Source organism: Leiobunum rupestre, chromosome 1 (genome assembly GCF_980474605.1).
Source record: "Leiobunum rupestre chromosome 1, qqLeiRupe1.1.hap1, whole genome shotgun sequence".
In the NCBI taxonomy this organism is placed as follows: Eukaryota; Metazoa; Arthropoda; class Arachnida; order Opiliones; family Sclerosomatidae; genus Leiobunum; species Leiobunum rupestre.
Window position 1 is genome coordinate 75,656,933 of NC_143384.1, and position 19,698 is coordinate 75,676,630.

Consider the following 19,698-nt stretch of genomic DNA (forward strand, 5'->3'; position numbering starts at 1 on the left):
GCCTAATTTTTTGGACTTGAATGACGATCAAATGATATTTACAGTTTTTGATCCAACCTAGTGTTTCTGTGCTGATTTATCCTCTCGGATAAATTTTTTGGTATGATTTTGGCCTACCTGTCGATGGAGGGGCATAGTTAGAGTTCTGCGTTAACTTTGTACATGTGTGTTTTGTAGCTTCAAGATAGTTTTGTGAGGGCTTGATTAAGTCTATATCACAAGCTTTACTTAACTCATAGTCATGTGAAAGTCGGTCCAATCTCTGTTCAAGTACTTGAATGCTCTCTAATGTTATAATCTGCAGATCATTTAGTTTTTCATTGAGGTAATCTATTACTTAATTTTTTTATTTTGGCTATTTCTGTTTTCATTTCATTTACTTGCTCATTTAGATGCAACTTTGTGGTAGCTGGCTGCGTTTCTAAATCACTGGTTTCATTTTCATTTTCTGCCTGCACTTGTTTTTGATTTAAGCCTTTGCATGTGCAGTTCTTAGTTAAATGTTCTCTGCAGATTTTACAACAATAAAAGCGCTTCACTTCAGCAAGTTTAAGATTTATGCATGGTAAATGGAAGTAATTTAAGCAAATGTCACATGCTACCATGGAAATTTTACTTGATTTCTCATCTCTTCTTTGATATTTGCAGCCTTGCTCAAAGCAATATATCAGGTCCTTCTACACTGGCCAAGTCAAGACGTCTGCTTACTTTATTTTCCTCTCACATAATGTCATTCCAGAATGAAGTTACAGATTGGAAATCGTTTTACACTTATTTATTATTTGAAATCATTAAAATCATTTAAATAAAATCCTAATAAAATTTCAAGTTAAAAGTAAGGTAAAAGTTAAAATTAATAAAGTTATCTATCATAACACTAGTGTATATGATAAAATGATTGTAAAAGACGGTTCAGTACACTGTCATACCATTTATTCTAATTTGTCATGAAAAAAGTTTGCAAGAGCATATCCGAATATGTTTAACATTCTTTCCATTTTACCATGATACATATTTTCTATCACAAATCTAATATCATTGTTTTTTATTTGATTACTCTCGTAACCCCTTGTCTAAAAAAGTTATGATCTGCTTCTGAAGTCGGGCGTACATGGTGCTGCTAATCAAATAAAACAATATTGGTAGTTAGTTTATCGAAAATTTTCTTTTTTTAAATTTTTTCGGAAAATATTTTTCTAATACCGGTATTGACCAATATCAGCCAATACCGATATTAGAAAAATAGGCCAATATATCAGTGCATCCCTAATTAATATTTACTTCAACAATGGTCCTTTTCCAAGTGATACAGTTTTTCAACACCTGCTGCTCTAAAGAGTAATTCAAATTTTGTGACTGAAATGCTGTTAAAAGTTCACTATATCCTTTCATTTCCAGCATTGCATTATCGACAAGAACAGTTATTGTCTGTAAAGAAATATTATTTCATGTACTCAAGTAAAGATTGAAACATAAAAAGAGTTATCTACATTGGGGAGCATAATTTACATTTTTAAAACAAAGTTACCGGGAAACAGAAGATAGTTCACCCTACCCACGCTTGGCAATGCAACCTCCATGTTAAACACTTTCCCTCAGGGAGTTTCGCTTGGGAACTATTTGCATTCGCTGCCCTAATTCGCATTTTTTGTATATAATAAAGCATAATAAAGAAATTAGAATTACTTAAGTTGGAAAATACAATGAACATACTTCATACATATTTTACACAGTCGCACAGTTAGAATTTTTCCATGCACATGCTAGAAAATTCGAGATCTTACACCACTTTTGAATTGACAGTTACTCATTTTGCAAATGAAGGTAATTATTTACAGGATTTTTTTGAGGCCACTTAAGAATTTTTTAGGATATTTTAAGGTAGTTTTTTGGATATTTAAGATATTATTTAGGATATTTTGCCAAAAATTTTAGGATAGCAAGATAATTTTTAGATTATTTAGATGCCCATGAAAATCTCCACATAGGATACAACCCATCTCAATCTTGCTGTAGCAGCACCCTTAGTCCAGCCTTTGCTTCCTTGCAAACAAGGCATTTATTCCAATGTTTAAATTATTTATTAATAAAAATTAGTTTTAAGAGTGTAAAGTATTATATAGTACTAAACCGACCATATATATTATTTGATAATGACATGGTTTATAATGACTATCATTTTGGATAACAATCACTAACTAGGGAGCTGTTGGCTCGCGTGGCATGCAGGGCTTGCCACCACCCTCCTACGCATTGTATCCCAGCCACCTGAATTAATGGCTTCAAAAGTCGCATGATGACTTGGGCCTAAGGTGGTGCCTTGGGTATTAGCATAGCTGATTATTATTATCCAAAGAGGTCAAGTTGAATGCTTGTCATCTCACAAATTTCATGTCCCATGACATGAATCAAGCTAAGAGCCGCCTTGCCATGAAGTTCATGGTTTTGATGCCACAATATTGAACATAAAACAGTTTTCGAGCCCCGTGTACTTTAATGATAAATATAAATTCAAATCTAAATACACTACTCTTGTTAAAGCGCCACACTAGCTTTTGAATTTCTCTAGTTCCAAATGTGAAAAAAATTTCATATCTCTGAATGCTAGATGTTTTAGGCTGCTATATTCTGTGCTTCTATCAATACTTAAAAAATAGGTGGATCAAATTACTTTCATACACTCTCCTGGTACAATAATTTTTCTTCCATTTTTTTCATCTTCTTTAAATTTCTTAAGCACTTCTTTCTCAAGCTTTTTCTTTTCTTTTGCTTCTTGGGCTGCTCTTTTTCTATTCTGCATTGAAAAATATAAATTTTAATGTATGTTAATATGTTATTTCATATTACCAGTCAAATACAAACTACGGGTTACTGCTAACCAATGATCAGCTTCCTTTGACAATATTTAAAGGGCAACGCAAGTGGCAAATCATCTTATAGATAAAAAGAACGAATGCGCATGCGCTATCTGCTGTAAAAAAACAGAACCATATTGTAACAGTTTGAAGCAACCTAATTGTATCCTATGAAGGATGCAACACGATTAGGCTAAACCGTCACAACGTGTTCTTTGGTCCTGAACCTGCCGTTCCTATCCCCTCTAGCATAGTACGCAGCCTTATCTCTAAAAGCATGACTGACCGTCAACTCAAGCTTTGGCTTGAGATGGATGGCCAAAGGCAGGCTAAAGACCCCTCTACGCAGAGAGCTAAGGAGCTGCTCTCGCTTTCCAAATCTAATATCAGGTTGGTCGTTGGCCTACTAACAGGTCAATGTCTCCTTAACAGACATCTTTACCTGATTGCAATCAGTGATGATCCAATCTGTAGGGCATGTTAGGCTGAGGAGGAAACCGCCTCTCATGTGCTTTGTAGGTGCGATTGTATTGTAAATTGGTGGAATAATAGCTACTGACTTAATGAAAAGTAATAAATAATTTCCCTTCCATAAACTGCAACCTTGTACCTCTTCGTGGTGGAAGGGAGTAACAGGTGGAGGGGAAACCTGTTAAATATTATCATATGGTACTTCACATAGTTAGCCGTTTAGTTTTTGTTTCTGGCAGTCGGACGAAAGCGTCGTCTGCTTTACTTAGGTTTTTTGGTTTTGTATGGATGAGAATGAATAAATGATCAGATCTTGTTGAGCATATTCCAAGCGTGGTTTATTGTTTTAGTTCTCCCTCCCTTTTTGATCATGACATAGTTTAGGTTTAAGTACATAGATAACAACATTAAGGGCAACAAAGGTTAAGAGCCTAATGATCGATAGTTATAGCAGTTATAGCAAGGCAAGGCTTAGGTGAAAGTCAACATGGCTTTCAAAGGGGAGGAACTATTCACCTTGAAGAATTAGACGGCACAAATTATGCTGATTGGAAAATAGATATTAAAATGGCATTGGCTTCGAAGGGTTTAAGTAAATTCATTGACTCTACAACTACCACACCACAAGATCCACATTTATTGGCACTACATAATGAAAAGAAGTCCCAGACATTGGGTTATTTATATTTGACTTTAGAGCCAGAGATTAAACGTCTATTAAGGAATGCTACTGATCCATTAAAGGCATGGACCACATTGAAAGAAACGTATGAACCCATATCCAGGGCATGTATAGCCATGTTACGTCGTACATTCATTACATGCAAACCAGAGAAAGGGGAGCGGATAGAGATTTTCCTAAACAGAGTTTTGGAAGCTGTTTCTTCTCTAGAAGAAGCTGGGGGGACTGTTCCCGACAATGAAATATCGTACCAGATGATCAGTGAGCTCCCTCAGGAATTCAATGGTGTCGTATTAAATGTATATCAATGGGAGGATGCGGATTTTACATCAGCGAAAGTAAAACATGCTATTATTTCTGAAGCGGATCGTTTGAGATTAAAGGACGATGTAAATGAATCAAGGCTAGATGTAATGACAACTTCGACACCACAGTCACAAACCCGAAGAGAAACTAGAACATGTTACAATTGCGGTATACCTGGACATCTCGCTAGAAGATGTAGAAAACCAAAGAAGAGCTATAGCAAACAAAAGAGAAATACCAATACTCGAGACAGACCAAGTTATGATGTTGCTACAGTATCAAAGCCCGATGAATATGGATCGCGGACAGATGAATGGATTTGGGACTCTGGAGCAGGGGCACATCTGTGCAACGATATGAAGTGGTTCACAAATTTGAAATCTATCGCTCCATTAACAATGAATTCCTATCATGACACGTTTACCGTAACAGGGATAGGCGATGTAGTAATCAAACATCAGATACAAGATAAGACACGGATCTTATTATTGAAGAATGTAGGTTTTGCTCCAAATGGCCGACGAAATCTCATTAGCGGATTTCAGAGTGATAAGGCAGGACACAAGTGGAGGGGTGGTGATCAGACATTGACAGTTCTAAATGATAAAGGCGACACTATAATGATATTCAAAGGTGACCGTGGATTATATAGGATGTTTGGTGAGTCATATATCGAAGATGTACCGGTAGTGAATTATACCGAAAAAGCGAACGACAGCTTGGATTTATGGCATAGAAGACTCGGTCACCATAGTGTCCATACCATTATCAGGATGTCAAACAGCGGAAGTGTGAGATATTTACCTCAGTTTCGTAATCAACAACATGAGTGCGACATATGTAAAGAAACAAAAATGACAAGAATAGAAAGGAAAGCAATACCTACAATACAAACAACAAAAATATTGCAGCTTGTACATCCCTGCATACAGAAGAGCTATAGCAAACAAAAGAGAAATACCAATACTCGAGACAGACCAAGTTATGATGTTGCTACAGTATCAAAGCCCGATGAATATGGATCGCGGACAGATGAATGGATTTGGGACTCTGGAGCAGGGGCACATCTGTGCAACGATATGAAGTGGTTCACAAATTTGAAATCTATCGCTCCATTAACAATGAATTCCTATCATGACACGTTTACCGTAACAGGGATAGGCGATGTAGTAATCAAACATCAGATACAAGATAAGACACGGATCTTATTATTGAAGAATGTAGGTTTTGCTCCAAATGGCCGACGAAATCTCATTAGCGGATTTCAGAGTGATAAGGCAGGACACAAGTGGAGGGGTGGTGATCAGACATTGACAGTTCTAAATGATAAAGGCGACACTATAATGATATTCAAAGGTGACCGTGGATTATATAGGATGTTTGGTGAGTCATATATCGAAGATGTACCGGTAGTGAATTATACCGAAAAAGCGAACGACAGCTTGGATTTATGGCATAGAAGACTCGGTCACCATAGTGTCCATACCATTATCAGGATGTCAAACAGCGGAAGTGTGAGATATTTACCTCAGTTTCGTAATCAACAACATGAGTGCGACATATGTAAAGAAACAAAAATGACAAGAATAGAAAGGAAAGCAATACCTACAATACAAACAACAAAAATATTGCAGCTTGTACATCCCTGCATACATATCAGGATCAGGCAAAGTGTATTACATATCATTTCTCGATGATAATACACGTTGGACAGAAGTAGCAGCAATGAAAAATAAATGGGAGGTTTTTGATAAGATGAAAGAGTACATAGTAAAGATGGAACTCCAAACAGGTGAAAAAGTTATTTGTATTAAAAGCGATAATGGTATGGAATACTGCAGTAATAAAATGCAAGATTTCCTTAATTCAATGGGTATTGCACACCAACGCACGAATGTATATACACCCCAACAAAACGGAATAGCAGAGAGATACAATAGAACAGCTTTAAATTCCATAAGAGCTATGCTAAAGGATAGTCAACTGTCTCCTCGGTTTTGGGTCGAAATGCTATATACATTTAACTATTTAAAGAATCGTATGCCACAAAAGAAATTAGACACCATCCGTAAAGCACCTAAAAAGAGTGGGTAGTCTTGCACATTACTTCGTACCGAAAGAGATTAGGAAGAATAAATTCTCTGATACATCCAAGAAAGGTGTCCTAGTGGGCTACGCCTTGAACACACGAGGTTATCGTATTTGGAACCCCGAAACAGACAAAATTGTGGAATGTGACAACGTAACACTCAATGAAACAATGCATTATGAAAAAGCGTTGACGAAGGACGAACGAAACTATGTACACTTGCCTATCACGAATGAAGATAACGATCAAGCCGTAGAACAACCAGTTCCTATTCCATTTCCGGAACAAGTATCAAAACAATCGGAGGAGGTAACAAAGATAACAGCTGACACAACAATAAAACACCAACCAGATGCTGAAGACAAAAGAGAAATAGCACCTACCCAAACTGTTTGGATTCGAAAAGTCAGACAACGACAATCAGGAAAGACAGCTGGTACTTTTGACATTTATTACAAATACGGGGAGCATAAAGATTGTAGAAGTAGCCGTGAAGTAATTGAGTTCTGTTCAGAAAAAGGAATAGCAATTAACCCAGATTTAATAGATTTTTCGAAGAACAATCACTACTCAGGGATCTGCGATTTAGCGTTGAAAGAACCTCCAACAGAAGAAAATGTTGACACTAACGTCATTGGTTTTTTTAACAACTTAAACTTCTGTTTTGCAAACGTTGATGACCCTAGAACTTTTGAAGAAGCGCTGAAGGCTGAAGATGTTTCTGATTGGGATTTAGCGATGGACAACGAAATAACCACGCTCAGAGAAAGGAACGTTTTCAAACAAGTGAAAAGACCAAAGAATCACAAAGTACTTGGTAGTTGGTGGGTATACGTACGTAAACGTAATGCTAAAGGAACTATTTTACGACATAGAGCACGAATTGTAGCTCAAGGGTTCACGCAAAGCAAAGTAAAGGAACCGATTATCAAGAGAGTTATGCACCCGTAGTGGATTTCACATTCATCCGTTTATTTTTATTGTTCCTTGTGGTCCTATTACGTTGGTCACACAAACATGTGGATATTACATGTGCTTATCTTTACGGAGACTTAGAAGAAACAACATATATGGAGATTCCAAAGGGTTACAAGATCAACGACCAATATGTGTGGCAATTACATAAAAGCCTTTATGGCTTGCATCAAGCAGGTCGATGTTGGTATGATAAGTTGGAAGAGGAATTAAAAACTCTAGGTTTTTCAAATCTCATGTCTTGTCAATGTGTGTACCGTTACAGTTGGGAGTGCATACTACTCGTGTACGTTGATGATATAATTATCCTAACGAAAAACGAATCCATCATGTCTGAAATAATGCAACTTTTGTCATCTAAATTCGATTTACACGATTTAGGGGAGATAAAGACTTTTCTAGGAATTGACATTCAAACCAATCAAGATGGTATAATGATGTCACAAACAAGATATATTGAAAACTTAAAGAACCATCAATTTAAAGATATTCCTTTTCGACGGTGTTATGAACCCATGAGATATCGAAGCATAATTGATACTCCTGTGAAGACAGAAGAACATCCACTGCAAGTCCCTTATCGCAATTTAATAGGAAGCCTTTTGTATATTGCCCGCCATACTCGTCCAGATATTTTATACGCTGTAAATACTTTAGCACAGTATTGTACAAAGTATGATATGAATATTTGGGAGAAGTTGATACACCTCTGGAATTATGTGGTTACGACGAAAGAGAAATGTCTAAAGCTGGAACGTACGAGCAATCTGGAAATTAACGTTTACAGTGACGCATCGTTTGCATCTGATCCCGAAACAAGAAAATCCACCTCTGGTTGTATAATAATGTGCGGTTCAAACCCTATCACATGGCGATCAGCTAAACAGACCCTGACAGCATTATCAACCATGGAATCAGAACTAATTGCAGCTACTGAAGCAACAAAAGCCATTATAGTACTGCAACGCATCTTAGAAGAGTGTAAACCAATAATTCCACATGTTCCAGGACGTATTATACTGAAGATGGACAATCAAGCCGCCATTCTATGCATTAAAAATCATATCGATAATGCAAGAACTAGATACTTGGATTTACGTGTAAAATTCCTTCGTGAAAAGTGTAAGGAAGGACTGTTCACAATATGTTTTGAACGTTCCAAATATAATTTAGCTGATATTTTCACCAAAGCTTTACCAACTGTAGTTTTGTGTAGATTAACAAAGTATTTGGACTATGTTTCCGGAATGTAATATTTTGCTTGTGTATGTGAAGTAGGGGAGTATGTTAAATATTATCATATGGTACTTCACATAGTTGGCCGTTTAGTTTTTGTTTCTGGCAGTCGGACGAAAGCGTCGTCTGCTTTACTTAGGTTTTTTGGTTTTGTATGGATGAGAATGAATAAATGATCAGATCTTGTTGAGCATATTCCAAGCGTGGTTTATTGTTTTAGTTCTCCCTCCCTTTTTGATCATGACATAGTTTAGGTTAAAGTACATAGATAACAACATTAAGGGCAACAAAACCCTTCATGCTGGCCAACTAAGGCTCTGCTTCTTCCTTAAGCTAAGGTGTAAGGTATCGTGCTGAGGGCTGAATGGTACCGGGGAAGCGTAAATACGGTATCACGAACGATCCCCTTGGGGAACCAGGCGAAAACCCGTTGTAATTAGCCCTCCGCCCGGACAGAGGATTAAGGGCGGTGACCTTCTACTTTCCTCTTTTCTCGTGGGACCAAAAATGGAGGCACAACAAAAAAAAACAAAAACCGGGCAAGGGTTCGAAAGAACCCGGCCTTAAGAAGGGGGAGGGTTCGAAAGGACCCAACCCAAAGCAGGGGGAGGGTTCAAAAGGACCCAACCCAAAGCAGGGGGAGGGTTCAAAAGGACCCAACCCAAAGCAGGGAGAGGGTTCAAAAGGACCCAACCCAAAATAATGGGAGGGCTCTCAAGAACCCACCCTTAAGCTAGAGGGAATCTTCCCAAATACAACCCGGCCTAGCCTTCAAGGGTCTGCCACTGGCAAGACCCAGCTGGCGAAGCAAGGGATCGATGGGGAAGCGTCCCTTAATAAAAACCAAAAGCGGAATCGACGCCACTGTGAAAAGCAAAGGTCAGGGGAGGTCTCCAATAAGGAAGACCCCCCTCCTACGCAAGGCAAGAGACCAAGGGGGGACGAAACTCCGGACTCCCAGTCTCAGGTCTCCAAAAGGTCTAAGGTCCACGACCAGACCTATCGTGAGACCTTAAACTCTATAAAGATGGCCATCACTATTGATGGCTATCCCATGAAGACCATCTCTGAAGAAGAGATGGGCACCATCCAGCGAAGGATTCTGGAGAGGATAGATGGGATACCCTTGGGGGACCCTCTACCTCGATTCTGGAGTTTTAAGCTGGAAGGAGGCGCAGTACACTACCTGTGTAAGGATGTGTCTACTGCAGAGTGGTTGGGGAAGGAGTTTGACCAGAAGGAATTGGTTCCTGGTGGGTCATTACTTTCAGTAATGAAGGTAACAGACCTGGCAAAACCATTCAAGGTCGCCTTCCGCACCATGGATGTGGATACGAAGGACGCCAGTATAAGGTTGGTTACTGCCAGCTCAATAGACATGTAAATCTTATTGGTATCAGTGATGACCCACTATGTAGGGCCTGCAAGGCCGAGGAGGAGACTGCCTCTCACGTTCTTTGTAGCTGCGACTTTTATGCGGCTCAAAGGCTAGAGCATCTTGGGATGCATCAATTAGAAACTAACGACTTCTTTAATATGCCGGCCAAAAATATTTTAAGGTTTGTGTCGGAGATAGGACTTTTCTAATTCATGGGTCAGGGGTGCACAATGGACCTAGGGTCGAAGTGCATGGGTGGGCATTTATGCCTCCCCGCCCCCTCTCAATAATAATACGAAGGACGCTTATGTCCTTCTACGCAGACTCAAGACTTTCAACAGCGCGTTGAATACGCAATGCTGGAAGATAGTTTGAGGTTCCGACTGCCATCCGCTGGATTTTTCAGATGGATGGAGAGTCAGTTAAGGCCATCAGGGAAGCAGGTTTTAGAGCTGAAAGAGGCTTGGACAGGGGTTTCTTCAAGATACTCTTTGATCCAAGCACGGGCAGCTCGAAGGACCCGACCAACCTGGAGGGCTCTTCGCCGAATAGGGAACAATCTGAGGAGATGGAAGACCAGATTCTAGCCATTGGGGAATCTGGAGAGGAAACTCTCGCAGAGGACCTTAAGGCTATTTACTTGTCAGATATCAACGAGATCAAGGAGGATGCTCATATGGAGGGAGCAACAGGGGGGCAGGCTGGGGACGCTGGTCGGGCCGGTGGGAGTGATGTGGCCTCCACATCTTCCACTGGGTACGGCTTGGCAGAACTGGCCAGCAACCAAGTTAACCCCACCCAAACATGAGTTTGAAGGTGCTGCAGATCAATTTGCACCACTGTAAGGCAGCCTCTGCTGTACTCTGCAGAAGGTTTGCCAAGGAGAGCTTCGACGTCGCTCTCATACAGCAGCCATGGACTGCCAATGGCAAGATACTTGGTCTCCAAAATGCAGGTAATATATTCTATGATTATAACTCTGCTACACCCAGGGCTTGTGCACTGATACGCAAGGGCATTCATGGATGGATGAATTTTCAGTTTGGAGGTACAGTACTGCTTAGAACTAAGCGAGCGCTCGATTAAAGCAAAGCGGGGGTCTGGCAATAGCTCTCGCTCTTGTGTCACCCCCATAAGTGCCGCTTTAAGCGAGAGCTCGCTTAGTGAACTTTGTTCTAAACAGTACTGTATATATTTCTGTTGATTTTTAAGATTGACATGCCTGATAAATTAATGACAGCTGAGCAATTGACTTGGATGTGAATTCAATTACTTTATAAAAATATATTTAATTTTAAAGAACTTGCAGACACTGGTGAGGAGAAATAGGAGGAGAGTTTAGACAAGGTTGCAGGTGATTGCACCATGATCAAGAGGGTTTCATTACATTTGACTCAGTACCTAGGGAACTTTGCAAGCAATGCTCTAAACAATTCACATCAGTATTTGGCCTCTCAACCAACAGCAATATATGAACAAAAATAGGTAAAAGTAACATTCGCAAAAATAAGAACATTATAATTTGAAAAACCATTTAAAAGTGCAGATATTGATAGAAACGCATCAATATTTGGCGAAGCACCCATAAAATGTTTAGGGCGGATTGATATCAGATGATACAATTTAGAATCTTATAGGAGCCCAAAAAATTACTTTCAAAATTAATTATTCAATGGTTTTTAATTAATAGTGATTCCATAATTATTGGTTAGTTTAATATTGTACTATGTCTTTATGCCAATATTAGTGATATCATGAATCTATTTAACCCATGAATATCCAACTCTATCATTAGCCACGGTATACTCTGAGGGAACGTGGGGCGGAGCCTATTTTCGCGCCATACGAGTGATTTACTCTTTAAGCCAATAAGAACGAATTCGGAAATGATGTCATTTTAGCGCCAGATAGTTTACGAGAGCTCGGAGAGCAGAATAGCCGCGAAATGACTTCTCAGCTACGGTTCACGTTATTTTGTTCAAAATAAGCTTTACAGTTATAATTCTTTCTAGTATAAAAATATAAATTAAAAAGGAATGTTACTCCAATATTTTGAAAGCAATCTTACGCTATCGAGTGTCTGTGAGATTTATAACAATTTAAACATACAAACTATCTCTGAAAAGCTAAGCCTCGGTGAAACTTTGGAAGAAAACCTGAGTCAATTTTTGCCATATTATTATTAAATAATAAATGCTCTGTTATCATTTTATTCTAATAAAATCTATTCTAATAATAATATGAAATAGATCTATTTATTTAAATAGATTAATGATAAGTACTGCAAAAAGGAAACATAACCATAGCGCGTCATTTTAGGAACTAACGCTTCGACTGCTTATAAATAACAGCTGACACAGCTGAGTTCTACTTCGACTCCGTCGCTATAAATTGGCTCCGCCCCACGCGTCGCCAGAGGTTACCTAGGCTATTCCAGTTGAATATTCATGGGTTAAATAGATTCATGGTGATATTCATTGAAATCCAGCAATAATAGTACATCATGTACATCAGTGAATTCCATTAAAAGGTGAAACCTGTTCATTTTAAATTATGTTACACAATTTTTATTTATTTACCAATATTTTGGAGCTCTCATATTCAGAATCTGATATGGAATTTGATGTAATTCTGGAATGAAACAAAATAAATGCTTGACATAACATTAGATGTACTACATAACAAGGATTCAAACTACCATAAGATGAAAACTTCACAGTTTGTGAATAGATAAATGTATTAAAATAATATTACATTTTCATTTTAAAACACCAGCCAGCCATTAAAAGTCAATGAAATTAGTTCTTAAGTAAAAGACTGGCTGCTTTGAAGCACATTTTATCGAACTTTAAAACTATGGGAAGTTATAGGAAGACAACCGAAATATAGGAAGTGTGGTCACCATGCAAGGTTCAGGCACATTGAACATCATTTTTGTTAGTAAAATGTATCTCATGGTGGATATTTGAAATACAAGCTACTTGGGTCAAACGTTATAGCATATAAAAAAAACTACAAAATCTTAGGTGACTTAATTTTTGAAGGACAATCAGATCACCCCCCAAACAAAAAATTGCTGGTGGCCAAAGATACATTTGAAGCCCTGGTCATATTTTCCGTCCAAATTGTGCTCTTATAACAAATTTTTATTACTTTAGTTTAGCTTTGGGTCAAAAATTTATACTTTTTCAGCTTGTGGTGTGTACTTAAATTTAAATTAATCAGAAAATGTCAAATTTTTTAGATAAAAAACCAAATTTTTGAAAATGGTCATTTCATAAAAAAAAATCCAAGGACAGTCATGACTATAAACCAAGGCGTACTAATTTTAACCCAATGTGGCGTCAAGCCAAATGTGTGCTGTCATTTTGGGTCGGGTCAGGTTTGAAGGAAGCCAAACATGATTCGAAATATCAGGTCGGGTGTAACACAAACCGGCGGCAAGCCTAGCAAAATCAAAATCTTAATGACATTTTTACAGTTCAGTACCCTCTCTCCTTGAGTTTTCAAACTCCAAAAAGATCCACCCACAGTTCTGCACCCCTCTCTAAGCTCTCGTGCATTTTGAATTCTGGAACTTTCCATCAACTCCCCTTAAATAAAACAATCTTTTTTTTGTTTGTTAGACATAATGAAAACTAAAGCTATTGGACAGATTAAAGTTTCTAAGTTATATTTTTATTGAAGTGGATGTGGTAGGTTCAGTTTTAGTATTGTCCCCACTAATTCTCTGCTGAGATGGTACCTACGGACCTAAAATTTGTTAAACCCTCACTATTTGGATGAAGAGTGTTTTGTCTTTGCAGCTATTGTTAAACACCTCTTCTATGTCATATACAGGAACTTATTTTGATTGGATAGAATGAACACCAAGAAAGAGAAGAACGCATAAAGGAAAAAATGGCGCTTGCATTATAGCTTTACTATCAGAACCTTAGTTTTCGGATAGTAAAGCTATAATGTAAGCGCCAAATTGATTTCTTATCGATGTTAGAACAAAAAATTTTATGGAGCTTTTTATCATCATATTATGACTCTCCTGTGGTATTTCACGACAACAGTGAACGGCGTTGGAGACCAGACAAATTTATTGAGTATTCCTCCATTCTCCCTTATCGGAATAGTCTGGGAGTGAGCAAGTGTTTCCGCCTTACAACACTGGTGGAACCCTTTCAGCAACATGAGGGTAGTTTTGAGAAAACGCAATCGTTTCTTTTCAGATTCACTGACATCTATTATCAAACTGTGATATTTACTGTAGATAACAAATTACAAAGAACATAAGAGCATCATGACTCGGTTGACTGATTCCATTCACTACATTATACATTTTATAGATCAGCTTTCATTATTTTAAGGTTAGGCCACAAAAATATAGAACTCAAATACATGGATGTGAACATAAATTGATAAAACTGATTTGATCATTTGAGAATTAAAATTATCTTTATTTAGTGGTGTATGAGTACTTTAATACTAGCTTGTGGAGGAACATAAAATGTGTTGACATTAATATTTAAAAAATCACCTTAGGGACTTGCCCACATATGGATTAGAATAGTCCTTGGAAGTAAGCGTTGTTTTCATTCTTTCACTTAATGGTTGAAATTCTAAATCCGAACTGCTAGATGATGAACATTTGTACTCATTTGCACTTCTGCTAATTTGGTTATGACCCAATATTAATGGCTCTACAATTTGATTGTCACTTGTAAGTTTGATAGAAGGAAGACTTTCTTCAGAGTTTGATCGAGAAATAGTGGAATGAAATTGGTTTTTGCTTTCACAATTATTTAGCGAAACTTTAACATCTTCATCATCAGTAACGGAAATAGGGTTCGAATTATGGTCAACATTATTTTTCATGGCAAAATCATACATATTAGTCCTACATATTTTATTCAACCGACTATGGTCATTTGTCATGTAATCGTTGTTTTCCATATCACTATCCGAAGATGAAAGAACAATACAATCATAATTCCCTTCTTTTCTTTGGGACATTACAGCGAATATTTTTTTACCCTATCACCAAAGCTCCAGTGTCACAGGATAAAAAAAAGCTGAAAACACTTGTTAAGAGGTGTTTTTTTTAAATGTTTTTAGTAAAAATGAATAACACACCCTGTCGAAACGCGTTAGTCTTTTGACAGACCATAAACCAAAATTTATCTTTATCGCCACTTTCGCGGTTTTTATATTGTAACATAACCTAAAGCAGACGTCACTATGAAGAGCGATCCCGTACATCAGGATATTTTTTTACATTTTTTAAATAGGTATTCCAATGAAGATCTCACACGTCAAGCGTGTGTGGAGCAAATTAAGTGTAAACCTTTTTCATGAATTCCTCATACAATTGATGGACGGAAATATTCCTAGCCCTTGCTCAAAGATATTAATTCACTAAGGCGTGGGAAGATGGCGACAAAATGCTAGTCGTGGAGTGAATTAAATCTGAGAGAGGGGGTTACATACGGGGGAAAGAAAAAAAATAAAAAAATTGGGGGAGATTCGAATTTAGAATGGAAACCCTTTGTCTTTAGTCAATCACAAAATCTTTATTTGACACTTATAAACAAAACACGACACAAATAAATAAAAGTTGGGGAAAAAACAGATATTATGGTTCTTTTGATTAGTAGGATAGTTAGGCCATAACTATTACTAGTTATTATTTTTAACTTTTAAGCGGGGGATAACATGCACATTAGAGATAAAAAATTAAAACACTCTGACTAATTGGTTAATTAAAAGTTTCTCTTAAGGTTCTCAATAGGATCAGCGGGGGGAAATAAAATAGACAATGTACACTAAACTCTAATAACTGCAATTAAAATGAAACACTACAATTATGGCTGACTACAATTAATTCTAAAAACTCCAAAACTTGACAAAAAATACTACAGCGAGGGGAAAAACACGAACGGCAAAATCTATTCTTAACAGTACAACGATACAAGGTGGTTATGAGCTCTCGAACTCGGGGGTCTATTTTAACCTTTCCTTGGACAATAGCGAGGGGTAGCACCTTTCTTATACATTTTCTCTCTACGTTTAAACAGTTATTTCAGACTTGACCCTGGGTATTCTACGGGAGGAGGGGGAAACGAAATTTGGTACTTATCACTAGATTTTCTTCGTGGCTGCTCTTCGTTTACGGGATTCCGGGTCACGGGAGCTTCCGGGTTACGGGGTTCCGGATTACGCAAGACACACGCACACGCGTTTTCTTGGAGGGGCTCGACGGGGGACTTCTTGTTTCGCGATGACAGTTCCAAACTGTTCGTTCGTCTCGCTTACGGCACGGATGCCCGGATTACGGTGACTAACGAGCCGGATTACGGTTGGGATGTCCGGATGACGACGACGAACTTCTTACAAGCGGCGTAGGTACTTCGGGTTTCGATCTAGAACTTCTGGTTAGACGAGGGATCGGATCTCATATCGTCGGATGCTGACTCTAGGAATCATCGGAAGATCGGTGATCATCGGCGAATTAATTCGTTCGAGGGGACTCATGAAACATCTCTGGTTGACTATTCGGAGATTCAGTTCCATCAGTGGTGGCTTTTGGGGTATTGTGGGGTTTGATGGGCAACCGCGGCTGGATTTAGCGGACGGTCATTCCGGACTTGGGCTCCGGAAGTTCATCTAGGATCCAGGAGTGTTCGCTCCTCGTGGCAATGGCTGACTTCTATCTTGTCAAGAATCCAAAATTCTGTCTTTTTGGGGCTCTGTCACTTGGTTTTGTTCGGGTTATTGGGGGGCGGAGTTGAAACAAAAAACAACTGGTGACGACCCATTTTACTTAGGTCATTGGTGTATTTAAGACTCGTGTCTAGTCATGCGGTGGTGACGTTGTCCGATTTAAGAAAGGTCGCTTGGGATTGCGGGGGGGGGGGGGAAGGCCAGAGAGTCTCGAGGTTCCCGATTTTCTATTTCCAAGCGGAAACGTCTGGGCGCCCTTTCAACCCTGTGCCGACGGCCTTGGAAAACGAGCGCTTTTTCTTGGGTTATCACTACCTGGTAGTGGGCCAGAGGTTCTCGAACATGATAAGTTTTACATGGGATCGCTGTTAGCTGAGGGGACGTTATTGGTCTAGTTCAGAAAGTTTTAGGAAAAAACCTGGGCTGGGAAAGTTTGCGGAATGTATTGCACCATGGTCTTGTGACCGAGAGAAAACACTTTAATTAGCGAGGGATTAATTTTAGCCTTGCTGAAGGCAGGAATTTAGTTTATAATATATATTGAGAGAATGGGTTAATTGATTAACTTAATATTTATATTTGAGGGTAGGTTAGACCACATCTTATGAGCTATGGAAATTATACGGGATTCCTATGTACCAGTCATAAATTATTTAAGTTCCTAAGTTTAAGTTAATTTTAATTACTTCTAACTCACGGGGGTATTTTTTATGTATTAGATCTTAAAATTATACGACGTTTGGTATATGGTACGTTACGAGGGGTCAAGAATATTCATTAAAATTGATTAAATTAATACCAAACAATATGTTCAAGACCAGATTGGTCTGACTCGGGGGTTTTGAGAATCGAGAATCGGTAGTCAAGAGTGCGGGAAAAAATGTAATAACAAAAGTAAATAACACACAGAAAAAATTAAAATATGTAAGTATGCGGGGGAAAATGAACCTGAAGGGTTACATAAGTCACTTCCATTTAACGATAGGTATGGTCAAGGTTGTGGCAAGGTCGCTAAGTAATTTTAAGTTGAGATCAAGATTATTCACAACGAAATCGATCGCTACACACTCTTATGTTTGCCGTCGAAAGCTCATTGAGATGAGAATAATATAGAACCCCAGACCGGATTTTCTCCATAGACTTTAAGATTACCATTACTGGCAACGGGACTGAAAATCAAGGAACTTTAACATTTACCTTCTACAATGCATTCTCGTCTCGCACCAGACCATAGAAATCGGATAACAAACTAGAACGCTTAATCGAATGGCTGGCAGACCACCGATTAGATTCTTGGCTAAAACGACAGTAACACCATCTACACCGCGCGCACGAAGAATATTTTAACTAGTGATCAGTACTACTTTGTGAATAACGTAGGCACAGATGCAAATAACCATTTACAGGACTGGTGTTGTTGATTCATTAGTGGTCTTTTCCACTTTCTGTAACGATTTTAGCTGTTGCTTTTTCTTCCATGGTACAAAGCAAGATGTGGTTTTCGGTTTCATATTTTTCGAAAGGTAAATACAGCATTTCTTTGTTATTTTACGAGATGATAGATTATCTTTTGAATAATTGTTGTAACTTATCTTTATTATTGAAAAAATAGTTTACGGTATTTCGGGCTAGTTAGGCTTAGCCTTTGCTATCTAATTCTGTCACTCTTGTAAGCTAATGTTATGCAATTATGTGTTACCTAGCTAGCTCGTATCCAAAAGTTAAATTTTTCTTCTCTGTTTGTTTGGGAATTTTACCTTGGTCGCATTGGCCTATTTATTTATAATACTTAGTTTATAGTAGGTTTTCAGTTGACTTCTGTTAAAATTAGATGTCCTTTTGTTTAGAGAAACTGTCTTTGCTAAAGGATTATATAAGGTATTAACCAAGTATATTCTTGCTGGCTCTGAGGTCTACATTTAGCGTTGAAATAATACACAATGTATATACTAATTTAAAGTATTAAATATAATTAATTATACGTTTGATTCGCTCGCGTTCTACATGTCGAACAGTCTCATCGGTGTCGTGTTTTCTTTTCACTGATCTTGTGAATTTAGTCCTTACGGCAGTAAAAATGAACTTAAATTGAAGTGACGCATTATTCCGACTTTCCCATCATTTTATCTCACACAACATTCACAATAACTTCATTTTCATAGATTTATTGCATAAATAACAAGAGTTAGCTGGGTGGTAAATTTTAAACGCGGTTACATGAAGAGCGGCGGGCGTGTTTTAAGTCGACGAAGGCGTCAAATTGTAAGACGCATTTCGGGTACAACGTTAAAACCGCGAATACAACACAACGATTGCTCGTATGTAAAATGTTCAATGAACATTTTTTGTAGGAAATAGCTGGGCCCTAATTGGGTTTATAGCCGTACATACAATACTAACGTCGATATTCGCGATAAACAATTACTGTGCACCGGTTTCCCTCATAATCATTGCGGGTAAACCAACTATTTCTAACAGTAACCTGTGAAAAGATATGTTTTGTTTGAGTAATTACTCCAAAAATATTTAATTAACCATTCTTCATTTTTATTTAATAAAAATAGCTTTCTATGATTTGAAAGAAACGCGTTTTCTAGTGCGTTCTTAGCGATTGGGAATTATGGTAAAAAGAAAACTATTTCTAACACAAACCCATAGAAATCTCATAGGTAACTAGAATGCTGCCGTGTAACTGGCAAATGGGCCAAACGCCGTGGCAGACGATAGCCAGATCTCAGCCAATCAGAGCTCAAAGAGTGGTTCTGCCAAGAATTTAATAGCTGAAAACTATTCGTGAGTTCCGAACCGTTAAGAGAACGGCCTAGGACTGAGCTGTAACGTCACGCAAAAGTTCTGGATAGTTCAGAACTTTTGTACGAATAGTTGTGATTCGTACGATTTGACGTACGCAGCCCGATGTGCAGACGAATTTTAGAGATTTCAACCTTGAGTTCCGACCAGTACTTGCTCTTGAGCAGGTACCATTTAGAACGGT

General features: G+C 38.1%; 1 protein-coding gene across 1 annotated transcript in view; it reads right to left on the bottom strand.

Moving 5' to 3' along the window:
• Positions 1–14,995, bottom strand: part of mms4 (Methyl methanesulfonate sensitivity 4) — a 29,048-nt gene extending 14,053 nt beyond the window's left edge. The window contains exons 1-4 of the mRNA XM_090153614.1: positions 14,521–14,995; positions 12,572–12,623; positions 2,672–2,794; positions 1,282–1,428 (exon numbers count right to left, since the gene is read on the bottom strand). Of these exons, the coding sequence (XP_090009740.1) occupies positions 1,282–1,428; positions 2,672–2,794; positions 12,572–12,623; positions 14,521–14,936 (738 nt within the window). The 5' untranslated portion in view covers positions 14,937–14,995. The remainder of the gene's footprint in view (positions 1–1,281; positions 1,429–2,671; positions 2,795–12,571; positions 12,624–14,520) is intronic.
• Positions 14,996–19,698: the final 4,703 nt, after the last annotated feature.